Genomic DNA, 27,827 nt, shown 5'->3' on the forward strand with positions numbered 1-27,827 from the left:
CATTATAGTTTATCCCACTTCTTCTTTGTCGAAGAATAGGGTGCTTGCTTAGATTTATTCATTTCATAATTACTCTTAAGTTGTGGTTAGGCAGGTTGGCTCCCTTATCACTACCTAATGTAGCATAGTTTACTTTAATATGTTTTGGTAATTCCCGCTCCTGCTGTGCAAGAGTGAAATCTCTCAAGTGTTGCAGTATAGCTAAAGCAGCTGCCTCCCCTTTTATGTTACTTAACATAATGGTGGATCATCCGTTTAATCTCCAAGTCCAGGGCAGGTGCTGACCAATACGTATCCATAAGCTGCTTCAATACATCAGGTAAAACAGCCAGGGAAGGGGGTAACGTGTTCCACTGGTGGAGCCATCCCCACTGGCAAGCACATAGTCCGTATTCTATGTTTTTCCTTCGGGAAGTATAGAGAAATGCTGTGTCAAGCTGGCTTTTTTTTGTGCTATCCAGAATGGGAATCTTTCCCATAACGGCATTCAGTGTTTGTGGGCTAATCCTCATTGTAGCCAATTGTGGTTGAGCAGCTTGAGCAGTCTGTGCAGGGTTAACTGTGAGTGTTCGCATTATGAATTGTGTGATATTTCAGTAAATGTTTATTAAATCTCTGTATAGTGTACGCATTTCTGCTGCAGTTAAAATAGTAGAGTCAGGATGCGGTGTATATGCAGCTGAGACCGGACATGACGCTCCTTCTTTGTTGAGTGGACAGAATCTCACGTTTTCTATAGTGTGTGGGAGGGTGCCCTTACCCAATTTATATGCTCTTGGTAAGAGAGAGGAACTTCTATGTCTTCATATGGAGTGTATTCCTTTGGTGATTCATCTTAAAAATAGGTATGAAAGATTTGTGTACGATCATTTGCAGCTGGGAATTTAACCCAAGAATATAATACCTGTGTTTTGAATGCTTTGTGTGCCTCAACCAGGAAGGTAACATCTCCATCAGTAGCTGGGAGGCCATAATTTATTGATTTCATAGTAACTGCATGTCTGTAATTCTCTACTATGTTTAAAGCTACTTCTCTTTTTTTAGACATTGTTTGAAAAAAAGGGAATCAGTAAATTAATTATGGAGATAGGGTAAGGCCAATATGAGAAAATCATCCTACAAGTTTGAATAACCTACAGCCAATACATAGTGTATACCCACTCAGATGAGGCAGACTTCCCTGTCACCACGGACGTCTCCGGTTTTGGAGGTGAGTAGGAGTCTCTGAGATGGCACGATTAAGCTACTCAGGCGATTCATAAAAAAAGAACCCACATAAAGTTGGCGGCGTCATTGTGTGTAGTTCCCGCTAATCTGTAGGATTTGCGCATTTGTGGACAACATAAACTATGGGTGAGGTGCCTAGACTGATTCCCGACACCCCCGCAGTATATCTTAGCCTACAGACCAGCTAGCTCACAGGGCCACTATATGCCCCCCCCTCCAAACCAAACAAGGAGCAAATGGTTTCTGGCAACCACTGAACATTATAACTCTGACCCCTCAGGGATTGTGGAAAGAGATCTATAACCTTTTGGCTCAATCACTCTTGCGCTCAGAGAAGTATACAGAGAATACACAATGGGACGTTTTCAATATATTTATTCAACCAACGTTATTCTTGAATAGAATATATGTGCTGCAAATATCAGTGGACAGAAGCAGATGAAAGTGATTACAAGCACAAAAAGAGTAAATAGCAGATATATTTGATGCGAAGACAGTGTATATATGCAGGCATATAGTACAAGGCAGTAATCAGGCATACTCCTACTATGCAACCACTACTCTGTGTATGTTTAGAGTTTAAATAGGTGTAGAGCCAAGAATCCCCCTCCGGGATGATTCAACCCATTACCTTCAGGAAAAAATGTAAGACCCTATCAGGGTCACGAATTGGACACCCCTCACCGAGATGTCAGGCAGCTGTTTAGCGAAGCTTCAACACTCAGGACCTTTTAATGTCAGCGGAATTGTCTCTTCTGCTAACCCCGGGAAATGCTTCTTTATTTATAATACAAAGCATCCTTCAGATGTACAAGCAGATTAGCATTGTTATGGATATGTAGATAGCCCGGTCATCCCATGGATGAAGATAGAACAGTATTTGTACATTGTGTGTAAAGGCCTTGTACTCAGTTTTCGAGGCATCATGATAATGTTGCATGAGGCCAGATGTATAAGCAAAGCAGTTTCAGAAAAACTAATCCAACATTGTCATTCACGCAAATATGTGCAAAAGGTCACAGCAATAATTATATTGTGCAGAAAAGAGGCCAATCTGCGAAAATATGCAGTGTTGCTACATGGGCCTAACTCAGGCACATAACAGGAGGAATGTTATAGGAAATATAAAATATGAACACCCAGCAGAAAATGCAAAAAATTAAAACAAAGACCAACAACAGATACCTGCAGAAAGCACACAGCTGTACATGGTTATAGAAAAGTGTAGGCCCAAATTTTGTGCTGACGAGAGAAAGGTCAAGAGTTCACTTAAGGACACAATGGAAAAAGTAACTTGAAAGGGTTTCAGTTAAAGGTCAACTCGTGTTTAGCAAGCATGAAAGAATTTATCGCTTTAGCACACAGGCTCACCGGCACGGACTTCGTGTTGCCCAATAGATTGTAACATGGTTAGACAATGGATGCAGGAAATCCAATTAGATTAGATGCACAATGATAAAACACACAAATCACTACAATTGCATTTACCACGAAAACACATGCATTCACAAGTAGAAGAATGCTTTGTTTGTTAGAAACTGCAATAAATGATATGTATTTAATTAGGCTAAAGTCAAGGGTCAAAGGTGACCATGTTTCTTACGATCGGCTTGTATTAATCAGGAATAGATTAAATGATTCACTTTTGAACTTTTGTAATCCTCATTGTTTAACTGTATATAAAAGAAGATGCTTGTGATGTATTAAATGGAGACCGGCTGCCTGCCTGTGTGAGGAAGGGTCAGTCCCTCAGTCAGAACGGTAAAGAGCTGTCTTTACAGTACCAAAGAGGAGTCTGTGTCTTTTCATTTTTTAAGGCTTTAAATCACCATGCTCTAGTGGGAGGGCTAAACACAAGAAACGGCATCACCATGCATGCCAGGGATAAAGGGTGACAAAGAATATGAGACATAAGCTGAAGCGAGCAAACGGGCAGCCTGTGGGAAGGCTGAAGCCCATAGATTAAACACAACATGTCTCTTCGAGATAGTGCATGCGCTGTCTAGCCAGGACCTAAATATAGTACAATGACTTTGCCACACATGGTGAGGGCAAAGTCGAGCGCAAGCAGTTTGCACTGCTCTTGCAGTCTGCAATGGCAGTCCTGCTGCCAATAGTTTACTTGAGGCACTCAGGGTGGCACAAAAAGTGCTTCAGGCCATGGTTACCCTTTAACATCCATGCCCTGGGCACCACTAGTACCAAAGACTAGAGACTTATAAAAGGGTTTTGGTCCTTGCCAATTGGGGTCACCAACTCACATATATCAGTTTTAAGGAGAGAGCCCTGGCACTGGGTAGCCAGCTCCAGGGCACTGGCAGGGTCAAAACCCAGCATCTTGTAGTGCAAATGGGGCAAAAAGTGGGGGCACATCTGCAAAAGGCCTGTTTTCTTAAAGCTACAATCAAACGGAATCTACAGAGGAGGAGGAAGAGAACCACTAAATAAGTAGAATTAGGAATGAAAATTGCAGAGAAGGGAAATCTGATTAAACACCACTTTTGGGACTATATATAAAAATGAGATAAAGAGCGATAATGCAGATCTACCCCTTATGGGTTCAGTTGCTTCAGCCACCACAGAAAACAACACAAGGTAATAACTAAAAACGCAGACAATATGTTGTTGTGATCTTCTCGGAGGAGGAATAACATGCACTTTGAAACACTGAGTGCTGGGGCGTGGCCTGGCGCCGACCGCGATGGCGACTTAGTTCCTGAGCTTCTCTCACGCAAGACCCGAGGCACGAGGCCTTGATCAGCGGCGGCCCCTGGGGCGCTTCGCGGTGCTGAGTGGGTGCGCCCCGCTGCACCCCTAGGACAAGAGGTTGCTGAGGAGGATCCCCTCTTTTTCCCCCTCAGCACCACAATCATGAGTCTTGCCTGTGATCACTCCGGAGGCGGAAGAGAGAAAAGTTTGGCCGCTGCAGGAGACCAGATTGCTGACCGCTGCTGTGGACGCCTGCCTGTCTACACAAAACTGTTGAGGCTGGAATGCTAGGGGCGACCGACCTAACGGAGGACTGCCAGTGGCCACTACAGCACGGCCTGGATTTGTGAAGCTGCAACTCGCTTTCTGTGGGGACGGCCTGTACCATATCCGTACTTAACCGAGTCGTCCCACAGTGCTGGGAGATTGAGGCCCATCGGCCGGGAGCTGGAGGGTGTGCGGAGGGGATTTCTGAACACCTCCCGACAACTGTACCCAGAGACAGGTCACACCATGACGAAACCGAAAGGAGCCACAGCCTCTGTCCAGGTTAATAAAATGGAAAAATAGAACCATCGCTTAGCTCAATTCTGGCGGCGATACAGGCAGTAAGGACAAATCTAGAAACTAAAATCGACAAGGTTACAATCGAGATGAACCTCATGAGAGCCAGCATGCGGAAAACATCAGACAGAGTCAATGCGACAGAGGAACACATAGGAGAGCTGTAGTCCACAATGCATAAATTGGAGGAGAGGGTACAAAACTTGGTCTACCAACACAAGGAAATGGCGTTGCTTGAAGGGGCGGAGGGCCCCAGCCTGGACCTCTTCCTTGAAGACCTTGCCCTGAATCACCTCAAGCCCAAGAGACTGTCACCGTTGTTCTCCGTGGAAAGGGCACACAGAGCTCCGATCACCAAACCGAAACCTGGGGCACCCACTCGAACCATCACTGCGTGTATTCTGAAGTTACGTGATCGAGACGAAATTTTACAAAGCGGCCAGGTTCAGTGGCGACCTTCCCTATGAGAATGCGATGATCCGATTTTTTCAGGAGAGAGAGACGTTCCTTTGAAGGGGTGAATTGAGCTCTTAGAGACAGGGGACTCAAGTACATGATGTTTTTCCCCGCCAAGCTCAAGGTGTTGGACAGCGACAAGTCATGGTTCTTCATGTCACCAGAGGAGGCCCAGAATTGGCTGGATGAGGGCCCTTCCTGGGTGCATTGCCGGCGGGAGGAGACGGACCGGAGGACCGACAGCCAACATTCCAAGGACTCCTCGAACTGGCATGGAGAGAGGATGCGATCTCCATCGAGATCCAGAACCTCCTGCTCCGTGAGCCCCGGCAGTGACACGGCGCGTGCTGGGAAGTGAAAAGACTTCATATACTTTACTGGTCTGTTATTATCTTTTTGCCATTCCTCAGGGTGCAGAGGGGGAGTGGTTTCTCTCATTGTCACAATGTGCTCCTCTCTGCTATTCAGCACAATGGACTGGCCTAGGGCCGGGTGGACTATGGACTTCCGAGTTTAGTAATAACCCTTAATGGTGGTAGGGCGGAGCTACGGGCCCGGAGGGAGGATGCTGCTGGGTGGTGGTGCTGGGCAACCCTACATTTGGTATCCAGTAATTGGGACGACAGGCGCTCTGCTGTTGGGGATGTTGGTAGTTTTAGACCTACAAGGCAGGGTCGCAGGAAGGGTGGGTGTTGTTACTGGGGTTGGTGTTTTGTTGTTGTTGTTTCTTTGGGTTGTTGTGGCTTCAGAACAGTTGCGTTGCCCAACAGGGTTGGGAGATACACTTCTATGTTCACATTGCTGATTCGTGCGGACGGGGACTGGGGGGGTAGGATATTCTCCAAGGGATATCACACATTTGGGGTATGAAGTTTCTTTTTGTTACTATTGTTATGATGGTTGAAGATCTGCATACACTAAGACACAGTCACTACGGCAGCATTTGTACACTTGACCTCAGATATCCGGTCTGAAGCAGAGACCCACACTCTGTATGACCTCGCCTGACCCAATGACAACGCACTTCAACACCAACGCTGTCGCTCCTCTCGTGGAATGTGAATGGTCTGCAGGACAAGATAAAGCGAGGGTTAGTGCTGCGATAGCTGAAACGCAAGGCCCCAGCAGTCATACTGTTGCAGGAAACACATTTAGCAGGGTCTACATGTAAAGCACTGGACCACTGGGGGTTCCAGCTTCTAGTACATTCGGAATTTACCTCAGGGTCCCGAGGGGTGAGAATCCTAGTTAGAAAGCAATTCCCTCTCATTTTTAACCGCACTTTTAAAGATGACCAAGGCTGATTTGCCGCAACTTCGATCCAATGGGAAGGTCGTTTACTTAATCTAGTGACTGTCTATATTCCACCCGCCCTCCACTCATCGGCCCTTCAGGCCTTAGGCAAGTTCTTACTTTCGCTCCTGGAGGGGGACTTAATATTAGGGGGCGATAAATGACGCAGTGGACCGTACACCCGCCCGACCTCAACACCGTCTCCGATCACCCCTGGCCGGATTCCTAGAAGTACCGTTATCAAGAGAGAGAGAGAGAGAGGACTAGGTAGCTAGTCCATATCCCCTGGGTTTATATGTACAATCAATGATGACTAGCCTATTGTGAATTTATGTGGACTCAAAACTGTATGTCAGAAATGCAAGCCATTTTTTGTTCATGAAGCCCTCACCCACCAACCTAGTTGGTGGCATGCTTCATCATCGGGCCCACCCAGTGACACCGAGTGTGTCCCGGGTGTGCTACGACGCCTGGATACAGCGGAGCAGGTATGTTACTGAAAGTGAAGTGTAGTGAAGTGATAGTGTAAGGTTAAAAGCTATACAGTGATCCCAGTACCCGAGGGTAAATATAAACTTTAATAACTGGGTCACTGCTAGCATTAAAAAAGGCTACTCGGTGTTATAGGGGTATATGTTAGGGTCTCCTACATCCAAGTGTGGTCTACATGTTTCAGCCAGGCCTTTTTGATTAAAACTGGCTTTTCACAGGACCAAGAGAAGTGGTGGTGCGTTTTTCTTAATTTAAGTGAATGTGTGATTTTGAAAAATGTGTAGCACTCGCTAAGGTGCTCTATGTGAACGAGGGGGATTCCCTCTTAGAACATTACTGGACATACAACATGTATGACAGTACAAACATACAAAGAAGAGTCTTAGGAAGGTAGTACTTATTCACAAACGTTTTTTATGCCGATTTCTATTGTGCAGTGATGACGTTAAAAAGCGGCAAATAGTGTAGCCATATTGCTGATATGGCCAGAGTGAAAGATATCGTATAAACATTACAGTTTGGGTGGTGGGCTAGGCATCATTAGCACAACAACTCAAGCATGGAGTGGTAGGTGCATAAAGAGAAAAATTGTCCTCACGTTGGCGAATAGCCATAAATGCCCCATGGAGTAGTCCTGGCAGTATTGGCCCTAGAAAGATAAAGGGTCCTCTAGAGGTTAAGCTTACCTGGGCCGTGGCTGCAGCGCTAGTGTACTCACGATACTTTCGGTCGGCATCTGCGTTAAACCTCTTGCTGTCTCTAGGACCTCCGTAAGAATGCCATGGTCCGAGTTTGTGCCTTAAGTATTGTCCTGTAGAGGGGGATCACCTGTACGGGCAAAGACACAGAGGAGAGACTCGGCGCGACTCGCTGAGTCATGCCTGCCCTGCGCGTGTGCCTGGGGGAAGTGTCCACGTGTGCGCATGTGCGTAGATTGCTGGTTGGCGCTTGCACATTGTGTATCAACCTCAGTGGCCTGTTGCGCATGTTTCCTGTCTGCGAGACTGTAAAGCCAGGTATAGATGTTGCAGGGTGCCATCTGCAGATGCGTGCGCACTATGTACTGCGGCCTGAAATGGTATCAGGCATATTTACATGTGGTAAACATAGCTGTACAACAATTAAAAACAATTGAAATGGAACGCTCATAGGGTAGCCAGATGGCTGCTGGATGTTCGCTCACATGTGGGAACAGTTATGAGAGCACGGATAGAGCGGAAGGTTCACACAGGGGAAGGTCATAGTTACAGTGAACTCCGGGGGAGAGAGATATATCATGTTTTCAGGGAGTTCCAGGGTATGGAGTCATTCAGGCCCTGCAGCTGTGTGGGGAGGCAGTAAATCCACCTCTGTTCTTCAGTGAGAAGGGCGCGGTCATTGTTAGGTTGGTTAGTGTCAAACTGCTCTATGACAGTCCAAGACATGTCATTCGGGGTGTGATGTTTTGTGAGGTAATGCTCAGTTAGTCTGCTGATAGTTTTGCCACATCTGATTGTGCTCCTGTGTTCTACAATTCTCGTCCTGACTTTGCGGGTGGTCATGCCTACTTAGCGGAGCCCACAGGGGCATGTTATGAGGTACACCAAGTTGCAGGAGTTGAAGTTGGTGTGTTGACGTTGTGTCCAGATTTTGCCTGGTTCAAGGTTGAAAGTTTTGGTTGTTTTTTTGAGGTGGCACACACTGCAGTTGTTGCAGGGATAGTGGCCTGTGACTTTTGGGAGTCCCCAGGAATTGGGGACTGTGTTGTCCATAGGATTAGGACTGGCACGAGGTCGTGTGGAAACTAGCTTGTCTCTGAGGTTGTTTGCACGTTTAAATGCGAAACGTGGGGTCTCCCAGTCCCTGGTGCCTGAATTGATTATCTTCCAGTTTTTGCGGATGATGCTTGATACTTGGTTTGACACGGTGTTATAAGTGGTCACACAGGTCATGGGAGATTGTTCCTAGTCTTTAGTCACTGTTTCCAATAGTGACTCTCTGTTTATATTGCGGGCCCTTTTGCTGGTTTTGGCAATGATGTTGTTAGGGTATCCACGTTCTTGTAGTTTGTGTGATAAAGCACAGGACTGTCTTTTGTAGTCTGCCAGGTGGCTGCAGTTCCTGCGAATTCGCAGGAACTGCCCGAAAGGGAGGTTTTCTCGCAGGGGTCTAGGGTGGAAGCTGTCGAAGCACAGCAGGGAGTTCCTTACGGTAGGTTTGTAGTAAGTGGTGGTGCGTTTTTGGCACACAGGTATTCAGCTTCCTGGGTTGAGATATTTTCAGCGTCACTGGCTCTTTTTACCAGGGTATGTATGGTGGTCTGTAGGTCTGCAGTGGGGTCTCTGTTCAAGCGTTTGTAATTGCGGGTATCGCTAAGGAGTCTGCGGCATTCCAGGTCATAATCGGATTTGTCCATCAGGGAAACATCCTTTACAACGCAACTTTTACCACGCAGTGCCTTTACGACGCAACTTTTACAACGCAAACCATTACACCGCATTGCATGGGGGGCGCTCTAGGATAGGGAATAGGTTTAATTTACTATCCAACAACTTCCCTACTATCCACGGGGACTGGAGTTGGAATAGTAAATTAAACTATTCACTATCCAGCGCCCCAAAAGCACTATGCGTTGTAAAGGCATGTGTTGTAAAAACAGCGTTGTAAAGGCATGCGATGTAAAAGCATGCATTGTAATGTCATACATCCGTCCATCAGGACGATCCCTCCCCCCTTATCCGAAGGATTGATGATCACTGTGGGGTTATTTTGTAGGCGTTGTATGACATCTCGGTCTTCTTTGGATAGGTTGTTGAAGTCTCTTGTTCTGCTATGATGTTGAGATCCAGGAAGGCTAGCTCCGTTGCACTGGAGTTGCACGTGAATCGTAGGTAAGGGTCGCGGTCATTCAGCCATGTGAGGAATGTGTTAAGTACATCTTTTGTTTCCTCCCAGATGACGAAGATGTCATCTATGTATCTGCGCCAGGTTTTTATGTTATCCGCGTAAGGGTTGGTTGGTTGCATGATGTGCTGCTGTTCGAAGTGGTGGACGTACAGTCCCGCCACGCTTGGGGCAAAAACGCTGCCCATTGATGTTCTGTTTGTTTGCATGTAATATGTGCCTTCGTACTCTAAGTAGTTCTCCTTGAGCGCAAAGGCTGCGCAATCAAGGATAAATTGGCGTGGTGTATGGTACGTCCAAGGCATTTGCATCAACACATCGTGTAGGACCTGTAGTGTGGCGTCTTGAGGGAGACTGGTGTAAAGGCTTTCTATGTCCAGTCCCACCAGTAATTGGGTGGTTTGGTCAACGCTAGTTTCAGCGATGATGTTAAGGAGATGTTTGGTATCCTTAATGTAGGTGGGAGTTTTTTGTACCAGGGGATTCAGGAAGTGGTCGCAGTATCTTGAGAGTGGTTCCAGTAGAGAATTGATCCCTGAGACTATGGGTCTACCAGGTGGTGGTATGGTCCCCTTAAGCACTTTGGGTACCGTGTAGAAGTATGGTACTTTCGCGTTTTTGGCACACAGGTATTCAGCTTCCTGGGTTGAGATATGTTCAGCGTCACTGGCTCTTTTTACCAGGGTATGTATGGTGGTCTGTAGGTCTGCAGTGGGGTCTCTGTTCAAGCGTTTGTAATTGCGGGTATCGCTAAGGAGTCTGCGGCATTCCAGGTCATAATCGGATTTGTCCATCAGGACGATCCCTCCCCCTTATCCGAAGGATTGATGATCACCGTGGGGTTATTTTGTAGGCGTTTTATGACATCTCGGTCTTCTTTGGATAGGTTGTTGAAGGGTTCTGTCGCGTTCAGTTTCTCTATGTCAGAGTAAACCGCTTGCCCAAAGGTCAATATTTCTGCTGGTACGCTTGTAGGTGGTGGCACAAAGGTGGATTTCAGCCTAAGGCCAGTTTCGTTAGGATTAATGCTAATGGGTGTCTCATCGGGGGTCACCTTTTCAAAGAAAGCCGTGAGTTTAAGTTTTCTAAAAAATGTGGCTAGGGAGTTTAAATTTGTCCAGACGTGTCATTGGGACAAAAGAGAGGCCCTTACTGAGGACCGCTGTTTCTTTTTCTGTCACTGGTTTGCTACACAGGTTGAATACTAGGGATGTGGGTGTGTCGATGGTCATTGCTTGCTTGTCCCTGGTTGCTCCCGTGATTTGTTGCGCGTGTTGGCACTCACTGGATCTTCTTCTTCTTCCGCCCAGTGAACCCGCTGGTGGTTTTGTCTTCCGCCGTGTGATCTGCGGCCCTGTCCTAAAAAAGGATGTCTTTGGTTCCCTTGGTAGAAGGGCATCGAGCCAGGTGGGTATAGAGGTGGGTACCCATAGAATGCATGTTGCATTTGCCCAAATGGTTGTGGGATGAAGGTATGGGTTTGTTGGGGTCCCTGCCAAGTTTGTGGCCAACCTTGGCCCCGGCGTCCTCTGCCTCGTTGTTTGTTGGAACCTGAGCTGGAGTCGCTCGATACAGAGGTGTTGTCTCTTGAGCTGTCCTAGGTGCCTTCTGCCTTGTTCGGGGGTGTGTAGTCATTCTCAGTGTATCGGTATACTTTAGAGTAGTTGAATTCTTTGAGATCCCTTTGAAATTTGTTGATTTTGCTTTGAGTCAAATATTCTTTATATTCAGCCATCTCTTTGTTTTGGTCATCAAGTTTCTTTTTGTAAGAGGTTAGTATGGTTTTGAAGTGGCTCTCTGTGGCTTGGATGTCAATGATAATTGCATCAGAGAGGCGTTTGGCTGTTTTAATGATAAGCACCAGCCAGTCCCTGGTGCAGTGCCATGCTATCTGGGCCCAGTCCTTCCTGAAAGTGACGTCATCCAGAAATATTCTTGGGGCATTGGTAACAAGGAGCCCCCGTGGTGCCATGTTGGTGCGAAGGTATTGGGTCAGTATGACACCGTGTAGAATGGTTCTTATTCGATTCCGCTTTTTCTCTGTGTGTGTGTACCAGTCTGTTGTTTGTGCTATGGTAATAGAAATATTAAAATCTGCCACAAAAGATGGGTCAGCAAGGATCTTGCGGATGTCATCCTCGCTGAAAGTTAGGCCGTGGTTTTCGGCCATCGTGGGTGCTGGTTAACTCTCGCAGTTGTGCACTGCCTGAATGTACCGTTATCAAGAGAGAGAGAGAGAGGACTAGGTAGCTAGTCTGTATCCCCTGGGTTTATATGTACAATCAATGAGGACTAGCCTATTGTGAATTTATGTGGACTCAAAACTGTATGTCAGAAATGCAAACCATTTTTTGTTCATGAAGCCCTCACCCACCAACCTAGTTGGTGGCATGCTTCATCATCGGGCCCACCTAGTGACACCGAGTGTGTCCCGTGTGTGCTACGACGCCTGGATACAGCGGAGCAGGTATGTTACTGAAAGTGCAGTGTAGTGAAGTGATAGTGAAAGGTTAAAAGCTATACAGTGATCCCAGTACCCGAGGTTAAATATAAACTTTATTAACTGGGTCACTGCTAGCATTAAAAAAGGCTACTGGATGTTATAGGGGTATCTGTTAGGGTCTCCTACATCAAAGTGTGGTCTACATGTTTCAGCCAGGCCTTTTTGATTAAAACTGGCTTTCCTCAGGACCAAGAGAAGTGGTGGTGCGTTTTTCTTAATTTAAGTGAATGTGTGATTTTGAAAAATGTGTAACACTCGCTAAGGTGATCTATGTGTACGAGGGGAATTCCCTCTTAGAACATTACTGGACATACAACATGTATGACAGTACAAACATACAAAGAAGAGTCTTAGGAAGGTAGTACTTATTCACAAAGTTTTTTATGCTGATTTCTATTGTGCTGTGATGACGATAAAAAAGCGGCAAATAGTTTAGCCATATTGCTGATATGGCCAGAGTGAAAGATATGGTATAAACATTACAGTTTGGGTGGTGGGCTAGGCATCGTTAGCACAACAACTCAAGCATGGAGTGGTAGGTGCATAAAGAGAAAAATTGTCTTCACGTTGGCGAACAGCCATAAATGCCCCATGCAGTAATCCTAGAAGCACATGGTTTACTGGATATTTGGCGGTTTTAAAATCCACACCAGAGACAATATAATTTTCACTCAGGGGACCACAATAGCCTTTCATGGATAGACTCCATTCTCACAGCAAAGGACAACATGGGAAGGTTAGGGGCGGTCTCACATCTGCCCAGGGAGGATCTCCGATCACTCTTCGGTGCTGGCGGAGTTTCGATCACACGGCCCCCACTCAGCGTCGTACATACCCCATATATCCGGGATTCCTACTTAATCCTAAAATTAAGAAATGTTTACCAACTACAACAATGCATTACTTCCAAGAAAATGAGGCATCGGTCTCTTCTCCACTAACTTTATGGGTGGCGTACCAATCGTACGTGGGCAGGCCATCTCCCTCATTGAAGGCCATAAAAAAGATAAGAAAAAGGAGATAGAAGCCTTAGAACAGGAGGTGCATCATTTAGAGTCTCAACATGCTAGGAATCCCTCAGACACCAACGCACATGGGTTGCGTGTGAAACAACAGGAATATAGGGAATACCTTTGGGCAGATGCAAAAACCGGCATACGACAGTTCAGCATAGGGTCTACGAATCAGGGGACAAAGCCAGCAGACTTCTTGCCTGGTTAAATAGGAGGGAGCGAGCGAATAGATGGATAGCGCAGCTCCGGACGGAGAACGGTGAAATAACGTCAGACCCACAGGAGATAGTGACTGCGCTGGCAGCACAGTATGAACGGGTGTACACAGCCACAAACACAACCACAGTCCAGGAAGCGCTTCAATTCCTTAGAGACATACGAATGCCGGTGCTCACGCCAGTGAAGGCCGAAGGGCTTGAGGTGTATATTACAGTGGATGAGCTCAAGGTGGCCAGCTACAAGATACAGTCGGGTAAAGCCAGTGGCCCCAATGGCATCCCAATAGAATTATATAAACGTACAGCGGATAAGGTGGCCCCCTATATGTTAAAAATGTATGAGGCGGGGTGTGGTCAAGATGGCGACCTGAGCGGGAGCACAACCCGGAGGATCCAACCCCGAGTCCCCCTTGCCTGCCCTAACACCGCTATAATACCCCAGCCTGGCGAAGTTTTGAGCCACGATCATCCCCATACACGAGTGATCGCCCTGAAAGTTGCCTGGGACGAGAAAACTGCTGCACGACCGGAGCGGAGATCCGCGGCCGGCGGCTGCGATATGGCGGCAAATTTAGGTGGAGGCGCGAGTGGTGATCGGCCCGGGCCATCACTGCAGCTGAGCCTTGGCACACTCAACAGCGGGCACCCGTCTTCTGCCACCAGGTGGTGGTGGGCGCACACCTGGTGCACCGAAGTGGGGCGAAGCGAGGGTGACCGGCCAGGGACGCGGCGGAAGCCGCAAACGAACAGCAGCGGCAGCGGGATCCCTCGCGGATACCGCCGAAATCGAGGTCCCGGCTCCTGGGCCTATCATCCAGGAGTGCACTGAGTCCTCCCGGGCCTGGAGACGGTCCCAGCACCAGCACCTGCAGCCACAGAGTGAAGGTGAGGCGCCGCGACGACAAAGGAAGAGGCGAGCATTCGAAAGCACTGTGGTGCAGGTTGAGGTGTGCCGAGGAACCTACTGCGGTCCCAGCTGTGACGCCTAACACCGGCTCTCGAAGCACCAGCGGCCAGGCGAGGAGTGGCGCAACATTGGGAGAGGCGAGTGGCGGGAGGCGTCGAGACCCGAGACGAGAGCCCCGAGCTGCCGCCAAAATCTAGACCGCGGCTTGGCGGCCTGAACGAGAGCTGCGCGGTGACCGGGCCTGCTGTCGGGGCACAAGGGCGGAGGAGGAGAGCGAAGACCTTTGTCCCCAGGCAACCTGTGAGTTAGCGGCTGGGCAGCGAGAGATACTGGAGAGCCGGGTGTAGAGGGGTATTACAGGGCCATGAGCGGACAGTGACCGACCCCCCTTGAGGAGAACAGCACCGCGGCTGGCGCTGTTGAGGCTTGTGAGGAGCGCGGTCCAGGCGGCACTCGAGAACCCAGAGGGACTGAGTAGTGGCGGGGTTGGACGGGACCCAGTGAGATACCTACAACAGGGGGCGGCGGCCGGGGACAGCCCTTCACCACAGCAACATCACTTACAGAGCCCCGGGTCCCTGCCTGGGCTGCCTCACCCTGCGCGCCGGCAGGCCGCAGGGGCCGCCGACACCCCCGGCATCTACAAGGACAGTGGCGTGCGCTGTGCCTGGAGTTTGGAGCTGACTCTAGCGGCGTTGATCTCCCCCGCTATCCAGACCGCAACGATACAGGGGCGAATGACAGAGCCGGCGCAGGCCATAATTGGAGTCCTGGACCTCTGCCCGGGCTGCATAGACGCCTAATAGCTGCGCATTCCCCGAGGCGGGCTCCTCTCAGACAATCGAGCTTCTGAAGCTCCCCTGGACTCACGCAACAGGCGCACCATGGCCACCGGGGTGGACGCAGCATTGCGGACATGCTAGTGAAAGGTACCCCTAAGGTAGAGAAGGGCTCACTTTCCCCAGCTGCGGCGCAAGAAGTTACAAAACAAGAGGACGGAGGGGCCCCCATAACTAAATCGTTCTTTGAAACTCTATTTAACTCCTTGCGAGAGGACTTTCAGACGTTAAAACAGGACATGGCTGATGAGCACCGTGAATTGCGACGTGATGCAGATGACTTGGGGACCGAGTGGCGGCGATTGAAGAAACGGAACAGACTAGGGGTGAGGAGGTAGAACAATTGCAGCAAGAAGTCATCCGCCTACGGGAGCAACAAGTCGACCTTCAGGCGCATGCAGAGGACCTCGAAAACCGCTCTCGGTGGAACAACATAGGGGTCCGAGGCATTCCATCCAAAGCAGAAGGGAACAGTGTGGCTCACTACCTGCAGGGTCTGTTCCGGGAGATCTTGGGGGAAACCGATGACTTTGAGATTCGCATCGACAGGGCGCATACAGTGGGCCTGGTGCGCCGAGCACCGGCTCCCCCCCCCCCCGGATATTCTGGCCTTCCTTCCTGACTTTCCCTTGAAAGAACGAATTCTGAGAGCGGCACACCAGAAACAGCCACTCCATTATCAGGGCAACCCTGTGGCAGTGTACCAGGACCTCTCTGCCATCACCCTGCAAAAGAGGAGGGCCTTTAGGGTGGCCACAACGTTCTTGCGTGACAAAGGGATTCCTTATTCATGGGGTCATCCCTTCCGGCTCATCTTTAAATGGGAAGGAGCCCTGCATCAGCTCAGATCTCTACGGGACATGTGCACTCTACTGGGCATCGATTTAGACGAGGACTTACAGATGGGGGAGACAGCTTTGCAATCCTCACAGGGGAAATCGCCGCGGACCTCACAAGACGGATGGCAACGAGTTGGAAACAGACGTTCACCCAAGGCCAATCTTAAACCGGACCCAGCGACAATGGCTAAGGAACAGGCATCGGCTATCCAAGAAGGACACAGCGACGGGGAACCGATGCAGTGCAGATAAGGGGTTATTCTTCTCTTTGCACTGAGCACATGCGGGTCTGGGGGAGGAGGGACGGGGCCACCGAGGTCGCCACTGCCACACACCCTTCCAAGTACAGTTACTACAGGCCTGAACTGTGTATTGATAGGCCTGGGACTATGACTCGCATTGGGGAATTCCTGGTTGGGGTTAGGGGCGGAGGGAGGGTGAGGTGGGCGATGGGTGTTGGGGCCTGGTGGGGGGGAGTTTGGGGGTTGGGGGTGGGACGGGGGTGGGAACCAGTGTGCTGCGAAGGTCAGTGCTTACACGAGCGACGAGACGAACTGTCACCAGCCTCACTTAGCACTTTTGGCCCATTGATTGCGGGATGACCGACGCTACCTTAAAGATTTTGACACTAAATGTGAAAGGACTGAACAACCCCGTTAAGCGGAGGGCGGTGCTTTCTTACCTGGAAAATTCAGGGGCTGAGATTTGTCTGCTTCAGGAAACTCACCTACTCACGAAAGTTTGGCATAGGATGAGGTCCCGCATATTCCCACACCAATTCTTCTCCTCCACACCGGAGAAAAAAGCAGGGGTTGCGATTTTAGTGTCTAAACACTTTCGAGGGCAGATCAAAGACAAGGTGGGGGGGATCAGGGGCAGATTGTTAGCTTATAGCATACTGATAGGGGGCCAGCAGATGACAGTGGGGTCTCAATACGTACCAAACACAGGACAAGAGCCATTTCTACGGAACGCGCTTTCAGAGGCGCTGCGCTCTTCAGATCCCCTTCTACTTTTAGGGGGAGACCTCAATTTAGTTATGGACACTAACAAAGACAGGTCAGGGCACAGATACGGTAGTGCTGGGGCAGGCAAGGACTGGCTACAGCATAGGGGGCTAGTGAACCTATGGAGGGCTAAACACCCCGGGGCATCACAATATACCTTCTACTCACATGTACACCACACCTATGCTCGGCTAGATCACTTTATCGGGTCTTCGGAACTAGAGTCCCGGGTGGTAGACGTATGCATCACTCTGGCAGCTATTTCAGATCATGACACGGTGGAACTTACACTCGCAGTCCCCAAGGTTAGAAGAACCCCGGGCGGGTGGAAACTAAGAGAACCCCTCCTGCAGCGCGCAGATGTAGCCCAGCAGCTCCACAAGTGTATCAACGACTATTTAGCTATCAACGACAATCCCGAGACGCCAGTGTCAGCATTAAGGGGGGCCCTGAAGTCGGTGGTGCGCGGGGAACTCATTGCAATAGCGGCGGCGGAGTCCAAGGACCGGAAAGTACAACGCGAGGCCCTAACTGCCCAGGTCGTAGAGCTGGAGAGGGTTCATAGTTGCACTGGGGCTCCCAGGGTCTGGAAGCAACTAAAAGTGGCCAGGGCTCAGTTGGCAGGACAAGATATGGATAGAGCCGAATATGCCGCCCTTCGCCTCCGCCATACTTATTACGTAGGGGGGAACTAGACCGGTCGACTCCTGGCCAGCGCACTGAAAGCGAAGGTCCAACGCTCGAAAATTCAGACCTTGCGTGACGGGAACGGTGATGAAATCAAGGAGGAGGCGCAGATCGCTGAGGCATTCCGCGATTATTACGCTTCATTATACCACGCCGAGACTAGCCCGGGAGCAGACGCCGACGCCTATTTGGAAGGCGCCGCCAACACGGCACTATCCTCAGCGAACGTGGACTTCCTTGACGCTCCCATCCGCCTTGATGAAGTGATAGCAGCCATCTCCCGACTCCGACCTCTAAAGTCACCGGGCCCGGACGGCTACTCCGCTGGTTTTTATAAGACCTTCTGCCCGCGGCTCGCCCCTGTCCTCACTAGGCTTTTTAATTCTTTCCAAGGCCCGGGCTCCATCCCATCGGACATGCTGGAAGCAGAGATTGTGGTTTTGCCAAAACCGGGCAAGGACGCTACACAATGCTCGGCATTTCGACCCATTTCCTTGCTTAACGTGGATTTGAAGCTGTTCACATAGCGTTTTAGCTGCGCGACTTGGGTCGTGCTTACCCGGGATTATTGAGCCAGATCAATCGGGCTTTGTCCCGGGCCGGCAGTGCAGCGACAATACTAAACGAGTTCTCCACCTGATTGACAAGGCCCACTTCCAGCAGTCCGATTCGGTCCTACTAGCGATCGATGCTGAAAAAGCATTTGACCGTGTCGATTGTAGTTTCCTGCAGAGAGTCCTGGCGCATTTCGGAGTGGGTGAGCGCTTTCAGGCATGGATTGCGAGTTGCTATCACCGCCCCCAGGCGCCGGTTTGCCTGGGTGGCCTGCGCTCTAGCCCCTTTGAGATCCAGCGAGGTACAAGGCAGGGGTGCCCCCTCTCGCCTCTCCTGTTCGCGCTATATGTCGAACCGCTGGCACAAAAGGTTTGTGACAACAGGAACATACGAGGCATTACGTTCGGTGGGGAATCACATGCTATAGGTTTATATGCCGATGACATCCTGGCTGCTCTCGATCAACCGGAGAGCTCAGTACCCGCGTTTCTAGCAGAATTGGAATCATTTGGAGAGTTGTCCGGCTTCCGGATGAACAAGGGGAAATCATTGATTCTACTGCAGGGCAAAAACGCTCGCTTAACTTCTGGCGCACCCGCGTATGGCGGGGAATTACTGACACAGCCACAGCTCCCGAACCTGGGTATCGCCCTCACCCCGTCCACAGAGAAAACAGTTGCCCTCAATTACACCAACCTCACGTCCCAGATCTGTAAGGACTTGGCGCGCTGGTCCAAACAACCACTCTCCTTGTTAGGGCGGATCGCAGCGGTAAAAATGTCAGCCCTTCCCAAGATTTTATACATTTTTCACTGTCCTAGTGATCCCGCCGGCCGGGACTATCTCGAACCTACAGACCGCCCTCCAGCAATTTATATTGGGGGGGGGGGGGGAGGCCGCGCCTACATAAACAACTAGCGTATCGAGGGATGGATGAGGGAGGCCTAGGGATCCCCAATCACCAACAATACTTTCAAGCAGCCACAACTGTGCTACTAAGTTGAATGGCACAGACCGGAATCAGAGAAGAGGTGGCTCTTCCAAGATAGGGCCATGGCCCAGACGTTACTATGGAAGATACCGTTCCTCCGCCGCACTCATAGGCCACGCTACATCCAGAACTCACCCATTACCCGCACCATTCTGAGGGTATGGGACACGGTCGCTGTTACACGGGGCCTTACAACCTTCCCTTCCCCGCTCACTCCTCTCTGGGATAACCCTGAGTTCCCGCCTGGCGCTGACCCTCACGATTTCCCACAATGGCGCAGATCCAGCTGTAGATCGGCTGGGCACCTCTTCGATTTACAAGGCTTCTCCCTCTTGCAGAACTGTCCCGGGGGTATGACATCACCTCACCACAGCTGTTCCAATACTTTCAGCTCCGGCACTGGCTCACACATTCAATGCTCCATTAGTTGGCCGATGCATGACCGACTTTGAAAAGTGGCTGGTCACGAAAGAAACAGATAAGGGTCTTATCACAGAAATATATAAGATGCTCACCCCCCCCCCCCCCGAGTCTATCTATCACAGGGCCAATCATACAGCGCGCAATGCGGCAGGCAGGGAGACAGCGATGAAACTGGCCACATATTGGTATCTCGCTCCAGTGAGGCTTAACAGAGGCAACCCGACTCACCTACTCTGGGATTGCAGGGAAGTTAGGGAATATTGGACGACAGTACTAGATGACATGGACAGCACATTTGACACAGAGATCCCAAGATTTTCGGCTTACACCCTTCTTGGTCTTCCAAATGTGATCACCTTTCCCTTGAAATCAATAAGAGGGCGCCAGATAGGTATTGCCATGCAGGCTGCATCCCAACACATCTTATCACTATGGGGGGACGACCACTAGACCTACCCACACAGGGTGGCTGCACAAGATATGGTTCACACTGGGAATGGAACGTATCCAAGCCACACTCACACAATCAACAGCAACATTCCACAAAGTCTGGCTACCACTGCTTACCCTTCTCTCTAAAGAATTCAACGAAATCACATGCCCTAGATAACTCCGCTTGCTACGCTTGACAGAGGTCAAAACTGACCCTCCTGGGTCTGCAGAAGGAACACGCTGAGAGGGCTGCGTATACCAAGATCTATACTCCGAGAGTCCGGCACACTGGTTGGGGAGGGGGGAGGCTGGGGTTAGTTTGGTTCTTCCTTTTATGGCTGTTTTTGTTCAACAGGCTATGCCAGGGCTTTTCATTCCTCAATGACATACAAGGGCCCATACACTCTGAATACTATATTGCTAACAGGATGGACACGATTGCCCGGATCGCACTTTCTTCTCTCTATGGACTTTCATATTGCATTGTAATGCCTGTGATTTCCACTGAAACCAATAAAATAAATGTAAACAAAAAAAAATTTATGAGGCAAGCCGGGCCCAAGGCGAGCTCCCTAGGGATCAACGGTTGGCAATCATAGTGGCCATAAACCTGGCAAACCCACTGTGGAGTGCACATCGTACCGACCGATCTCATTGATTAACGCAGGGGCGAAGATTCTGGCCAAAATGTTGGTGCTCAGATTGACACCTCATCTCACCAAATTGGTCCACCCGTACCAATCGGGATTCATGCCTGGCAGGAATACTGCTTTGAATCTCAGGCATCTACATAGCGTCCTGGGACGGAAACATACAATACAGGAGGACGCAGCAGGACGCAGCAGTCCTATCACTTGACGCAAAAATGGCCTTTGACTCGGTGAAATGGGTGTTTTTGTTTGCGGTCCTCCAACACTTGGGGTTTGGACCGAAATTCTGTTCCTGGGTACGCCTACTGTATGCTGACCCTATCGCGCATGTATTTGCCAATGGACACATATCACAGGAGATTGCTCTGGGACGAGGGACGCTGCAAGGTTGCCCACTGTTGCCACTTCTGTTCGCACTGGTCCTGGAGCCGTTTGCTGCCTGGATTAAGTGGGACCCAGTAATCCGGGGTCTAAAATGGAGAGAGGGATAGGAAAATCGCATCTCCCTCTACGCCAATGACGTCCTTATATACATAGCCTCGCCCATGAGGTCCCTTCATGCATTACTTATCATCTGAGAGGTGTTCCGGTCGGTGTCGGGGTACACAATTAATTGGGACAAGTCCGTGCTATATTTTCTATGTGGGTTACCTACAAGAGTAATTAAATGATGAACGGGTTGCACTCCCTTCTTCCAACTTTTTGTCCATATATCTTCAAACAAGTTCTTCAAGGTAGCGTGCTCACTATTAACGTGCCAAGCCCAAACTGCACGTAAAAAAACAAACTCTGTCAAAAATTGGGGCACTTCTTTTGCCCCAAATTAGTGGCGACAGCTTTTTTTCAAAAAGGTGCATTTGCATCTATTTTTTTAAACTCATCTCGTCTACGTCATCTGTCTACATCCTCCTTCACGTAGTCAGCTACGTGAAGGAGGATGTAGACAGATGACGCTTTGAGCAGTTACCCCAGATGAAGAACCCGTTGAGGTTCGAAATGCATTGGGTTTTAATAAACTGTTTTGGAAGGACCATTGCTTCAGTGCGTGCTTGGGATGAAAGGCTCGAAAGGCCGACCACAGCATGAGAAACGATGAAAAATGCAACACTTTACGGGAGGATGTTAAATGGATAAACAAAAGAAGTCTCTGATAAATTAGCATTAAAGAACGACGATAAAAACATTATGAGTTTAAAAAAATAGATGCAAATGCACCTTTTTGAAAAAAAGCTGTCGCCACTAATTTGGGGCAAAAGAAGTGCCCCAATTTTTGACAGAGTTTACCTACAAGAGTGCCTAGGGGATGTATGGTCCAGATAGTAACTGATAGCTTAAAATACCTCGGGATCTATGTAACGTCCGACCCAGATGAATTTCTAGCACTTAATCTGCAAGCACAGTTGCAAAGGCTGAAACGAGATATTAAGCACTGGAGAGCGTTGTCGCTCACCCTACTGGGCAGAGGAGAACTTTTTTAAATGATGGCCTTACCCAGATTCTTATATGCCCTGCACAACACGCCCTGCCGAGTTCCCGATTCGTACTTAGCAATAAACTCAGAGGTTAGTACTCTCCTTTGGGATAGCAAACTGGCAAGAGAGGCTGAGCGTAAATGTATTAGAATCTGGTACGATGGGGGGATTGCTCAACCTGACGTCCGGGCATAGTACTGGGCCTCACAAGTAACATTTATCAATCAGTAGATTCACACACCCGACACTGACCCTGCATACCGCCTGGACAGAGTGGCTCTGGGGGCGGGGGGAGTTAATAGGGCACTCTATAACAAACGGAAAGCGCCTGGCCTCATGGGACCGACGGCACACACGATTCATGTTTGGCATGCAGTAATACAGCACCTGGGATGGGCGGACAGGCTAACGCAACACTCACTGTGGGACACAGGCAGACTGGGCACCCTGGGAAAGAGCAAGGGGTTTCAAAAATGGGACTTCAGAGGGATCTCCCGGCTGGGAGATCTCTGGAAAGATGAAAAAGTCATCAGCTTTGCCCACCTGCGGGAACACTATGAAATGGCTCCTGGTGAACAGTTTCGATATATGCAGATTAAACATGCGATAGACGCAGCCCTTCAGGCAGCAGAGATAATCCCTAAATCATCCCCTTTAGAGGACCGACTGTTAACTGACTACTTAGACAAGAAAGTAACTTCTCTTACCTACAGGAAAATTATTAATGATCAAACGGACCCCCTTGTACGACTCCGGGACAGATTGGGGATATGGACGACACTGACTGGCAGGATGCGACTGCATCACCTAGAGAGGTAGCAGTCTCCTCTAGACCGCGGTTGGTACAGCTAAAAATACTACATAGGACCTATTACACATCGGCGACATTGCAAAGAAGAATCACTGACCCACACTGTCTGCGCCAATGTGGCAAACTAGGTACATTTTTATCATACTCTGTGGGAGTGCCCGCTGATTACAATATACTGGAAGACAGTGATGGATACTATTACAGAGGTCAGCGAGAAACAAGTCCCGCTTGATCCTAGGTGTTGCCTATTGAACATATGGGAGACCACAGATTTTAACCACGCCGATCGTCAGTGGGCAATGATGGGCATGATGACTGCTAAGAGGAATCTAGCACAGAAATGGGGGCAGCACAAGCCTCAAACTTGGTCGAGTGGCGTAGGGATATGGACATGGTCATGGCGGCTGAGAAAGCTACATACATTCACAGAGGTTGCCCAAAGAAATGGAGAAGAGTGTGGGGCAAATGTAATGCCTACAGAGGGAATATAGGTACCCCCCCTGTACTGGATCATGACTCGGATGATGAGGTGTAACACTACTATTGATGATGATTGTGTTTGCTATATAATAAAAAACGCTATTCTAAAAAAAAAAAAAAAACAACACTGAGTGCTGCTCTCTTCCTGTATCTTGAGGAGAAAGAGTGGAGTTTATTTGTAGGATGAGGGTAACTTATTGTGATGTCTCATATTCTTCCAATTTTAGGAAAGGAGGCAGTGTGTTTTGTGCTTGAGTGCATTTTAAGGGCATTTTTTACAGTCAATGTCATGGCTACCCATTAAGACTTTACATTCACAGTAGGAAAAGTGTAATTGTTCATTTTTTATATGTTAAGGATGGTTTGGAAAATAAATTTGGGGCATTTGATGTCTGATCTGACAGTCTACTACGAGTTAAAATCCTCATGAAGAGATTACATAAAGGTGAAAATGTTTTCTTGACTTACAAGAAAAACTGCCCCAAAAATATGAAAATAGTAACTATACCTCAAATGTTAGATTTTCTTAAAAACAGGAAGATTAATTTTACCCAGTGAAATTAAGGCCTTGTGGATTTCCTTCATCACATTCCTGTAAAGGTCCTTCTGCCACTCTTGTAAAAGCTTCCACTCCTCTTGAGAAAAACAGGCAGCAACATCTTGGAAAGTGACGGGTGTCTGTAAAAGCAAATTGTACACTATCAGCAAAATAATTTGGTAGATTATTGTACAAAATGATAACATTTTAGAAGGTAGCAATCTAAGACAAATACATTTAATTAAAGCACCTACGATGGCTACAGTTGCCCACGCTGTTTGCAGGACAGGAAAATACTGTACTTTTATAATGGAAGAGCAGAAGATTATTTTCAATGTTTCAAAGGCCACGGGTCTGAAAATCAAATAATTTGCCTTTTCTATTTAAAAGTAAAGAGGTTCTTGTAAGTATTATAAAACAGAGAAATTGGACATCTTTCCTCTCATGCCCTTTAGCTCACTGTCAACTCACTTTTCCACCAACCAAGTCATGAACAACATAACATAACATAAACATAACATATCATACCATGTGTATTTGTAAAGCCCGCGTTCACCCCTGACGGGGTATCTTTGCACCGAATAACAGATGTTTATTGTTACCCAACTCAATGGTACACATTTTATCGACCTCAGATGGATGAAAGGCTGAGTAACCCCCCATAGGATTTTAGTCCACTAATCCACCAGACCCAGCAAGCATTGGCAAAGCCAACTGGTCTCACCTTTGAAATGTGTTAGCCAATATGTTGGCTTTACCAATGCTTGTTGATGATGCTAAACAGCAGGGGCACAAAAAAAGTTAAAAGGCTGGCGTCTGGCTGCATAGTGATGATGTTTATGCAGGCATGAGCCACCATGCACGCACATATCCGCCTCATGACACATCTGTTGCCTTTTTATTTTATTTTTTATACTCATTTACTGTTGCAAGATGGCCAACATCCATCATGGAGTGCTACATAACAAAATATGTGTGCAGCTGCTAAAGTACATTACAAAGAAAGGAGTAGCTACTAGGACCCCTGAAAAACATGCCAAAAGGGACAGGCAGAAACTGGGTAGAGGGTGCCGAGCAACACAGCGCAGGGAGAGCAACGGACCAAAAGAGTGGCTGGGGAGGAAGTGGGTATAAAATTGAAAACAAAAAATTAGTAGAATGGAGAGTGGTGGGGAAGCAGCGTACACGATGGGACAAGGATTACCAGAAAGAGTGCATGGGTGGGGATGCAGTACATGGAGAAGAGAGCTTTAAAACATGCACTCTAAAGGAGTGATGAGAGAAAAAATATAAATTAATAAGAAGTTGCAGGATGAATGATACAACTCATTCAGTCGGAAATTATGCTCCAGAGAAGAGACAAAGACAGAAGACGGAAATCTAAGCAATAATAAGCAAGCAAATGAGATGGACAACAAAGCCAACCAATTATGAGGATGGAATTACCTGAAGCCCACATTAAGTATGGGTATTGTACCCAATGGATCTTCCCAGAAGAGACAGCTCAAAGGCATACATTGCAATAATCCAATTTTTTCATTAAACTGAATCAGCCTTTACTTAGCCAGTATGAAAAAACCTTGAGATGAAAACATGATGTGTTCTCACAAACACAGATCATCACCTTCACTCATAGAAGAGGGTAGCGTATGCCCACTCTCCAGGATATGAGGGGACTAAAAGATGACGGCTGCTGAGATTTCAGTTGGGGGTTCATTTTCACTTTCACCATTTACCTTTGCTTGGACTTTTTTAACACAACAGTACCTGTGTTCTGTCTGCACACTTTAGAGGAGTTTGCTCCTGTTTAGTGAATGCTGTTTGGGGGACCTGTGACTGATGCTATAGAATTTTGACTGGTGATATGCAATGTTCCAGAGAAACAAAATTCCTTTAGCCAACCGATCAAGAAACATAAGAATTTTGCCAGTGCTATTGTTCTAACTCAGGTTGAGGCTTACATTTCTGTTTCCTCAACTCCATCCAAAACACACGAGAGATCATTTCAATGTTTCTTTATGTTTGTGTCATAATAGATTCTTTGTCGGTAATTGATATATTTTCATCTGCAAACGTATTCCAAAGCAATTTTGTTAATGTGATGTGAACTTTGTACAGTGAACATTGAGGGGAGACTTTTGCCACCATTTTTGATTATAAACCAAAGGTAACAGGGACATTATACTTAGGAAATAGCATTAAAAAAACTGAAAAATTCACTGAAAAAACAAAAGGTTAAAGGGATGTTATAGTTAAGTTCAGATGTTGCACACGAAAAAAAGAAGGGGACTGGGAAATTATCAGCGGTCTGGTGTACGTTTTTCCAAAATTATAAACTAGCCTCTACGCTGGCACATGTCCCCTGCTGATGTATGTGTACAGTAGTACTTTGCGACAGTCTAAGCTGTTCATTGAGACTTCACTCCACAGTAATGGCGGAGTATAGTTCTATTTTATGGCATACTGACCAGTTTCCTTAGACCTCTCTTCTTGTGATGAATGACTGTTGTAGTAGGTTGCAATGAATTCATCTGTTCACTAAGACCTTTATCTAGGGGGATGGCTCAGTGTACAGATATTTACAACAGACTCACCTCAATGCTCACACCTTTGTCCGGAATTAAGAATAATTTGCATAGTGGGTTGCGACACAGTGGCTGGTCCGCTAAGACCTCTCCACTGGTTGCATGTTGTAGTGGTTTGTGTAAATCTGACATTTGCAGTAAAACTTCTTTCCAAATTCACCAATGGTGGTGTTGTGTTGAAGATTAAACTACCCAATACAGTTAGACGTATTACTTTGGTCATTAGTGTTTAGAGAAGTGGTTCAGAAGAGACAGGACTATCCGCTGAGAACGGTCTTTAAGTGGATAGTCCTGTTTAATGAAGTTTACTTTGATGTCATCAGTGATGTAATATGTGAGGTCATAAGTAGTGCATTGCAGGGTGTAAGTTATTTTTAGTTTAGGTAACTAAAACTGCAGAATTTCTATGGTTTTGTGTGTGTAAAATCTGAGCCTATTACATCCTTTTAGCCTTTCACTTTTTCAGTGAATTTCTAAGCTTTTTAGTGCTATTTTCTTACTATTATGTCGCTGTTGCCTTTGTTTTTTCGCAGTGAATTTCTACTTTTTTTAAAGTTATTTCCTATCTATAATGTCCCTGTAACATTTGTTTTTTTGTGAATTTCTAAGTTTTTTATTTTTTTCCTAACTGTAACCTGTAGCCTTTCCCCGCATGCGTGCAGCGCATTTTCCCGCTGTGCGCTGACTTTTTCAAAAAGCCACGGTTCATGACTAGCTCAGCTCGTCATGAGCGTACGAGAGGTGTACCTCATGACGAGCTGAGCTCGTCATCAGCATCGAAGGGGTTAAGAGTGGGTATGTATGTGGCTGTACAGGTTGGTGAGTGGGTGTATAAGTGGCCGTATGGGTGTGTGAGTGGGTGTATGAGTGATTTTATGGGAGTGTGAGAAGCTGTATGGGTGAGTGAGTGGCTGTATCGGTCTGTGAGTGTCTATATGAGTGTTTCTATGGGTCTGTGAATGGGTGTGCGAGTAGCTATATGGGTAGGTGACTGGGTGTGCGATTGGCTATATGGGTCTGTGAGTGGGTGTGCGAGTGTCTGCATGGGTGTATGAGTGGGTGTGCGAGTAGTTTTGAGGGTGAGTGGGTGTGTGAGTGGTTTTGTGGGTCAGTAAGCAGGTACAAGTGGCTTTATGGATTACTGGGGTTAGGCCCTGGGAAGGCCCAGTTTGATAATCTGACTCAAAATACAGGCCCATTTCCCCCAAATCATTGATTAAACCCCCCAGGGAGGAGGCAATGGAGAGTGGTTT

General features: G+C 47.8%; 1 protein-coding gene across 7 annotated transcripts in view; it reads right to left on the minus strand.

The window, feature by feature from the left end:
* LOC144799973 (butyrophilin subfamily 2 member A1-like) overlaps positions 1-27,827 on the minus strand; it is a 683,081-nt gene that overhangs the window by 562,973 nt on the left and 92,281 nt on the right. For 5 of the 7 annotated variants that reach the window (XM_078671626.1, XM_078671625.1, XM_078671624.1 and 2 more), the window contains one exon: positions 24,003-24,129. The exons of 1 other annotated variant lie outside the window; for it this stretch is intronic. In XM_078671626.1, coding sequence (XP_078527752.1) covers positions 24,003-24,129 — 127 coding nt within the window. Of the gene's footprint in view, positions 1-23,959; positions 24,130-27,827 lie in introns of those variants that run through there. One more of the 7 variants, XM_078671628.1, reaches the window with a different exon arrangement.

This window comes from Lissotriton helveticus, chromosome 12 (assembly GCF_964261635.1).
Source record: "Lissotriton helveticus chromosome 12, aLisHel1.1, whole genome shotgun sequence".
In the NCBI taxonomy this organism is placed as follows: domain Eukaryota; kingdom Metazoa; phylum Chordata; class Amphibia; order Caudata; family Salamandridae; genus Lissotriton; species Lissotriton helveticus.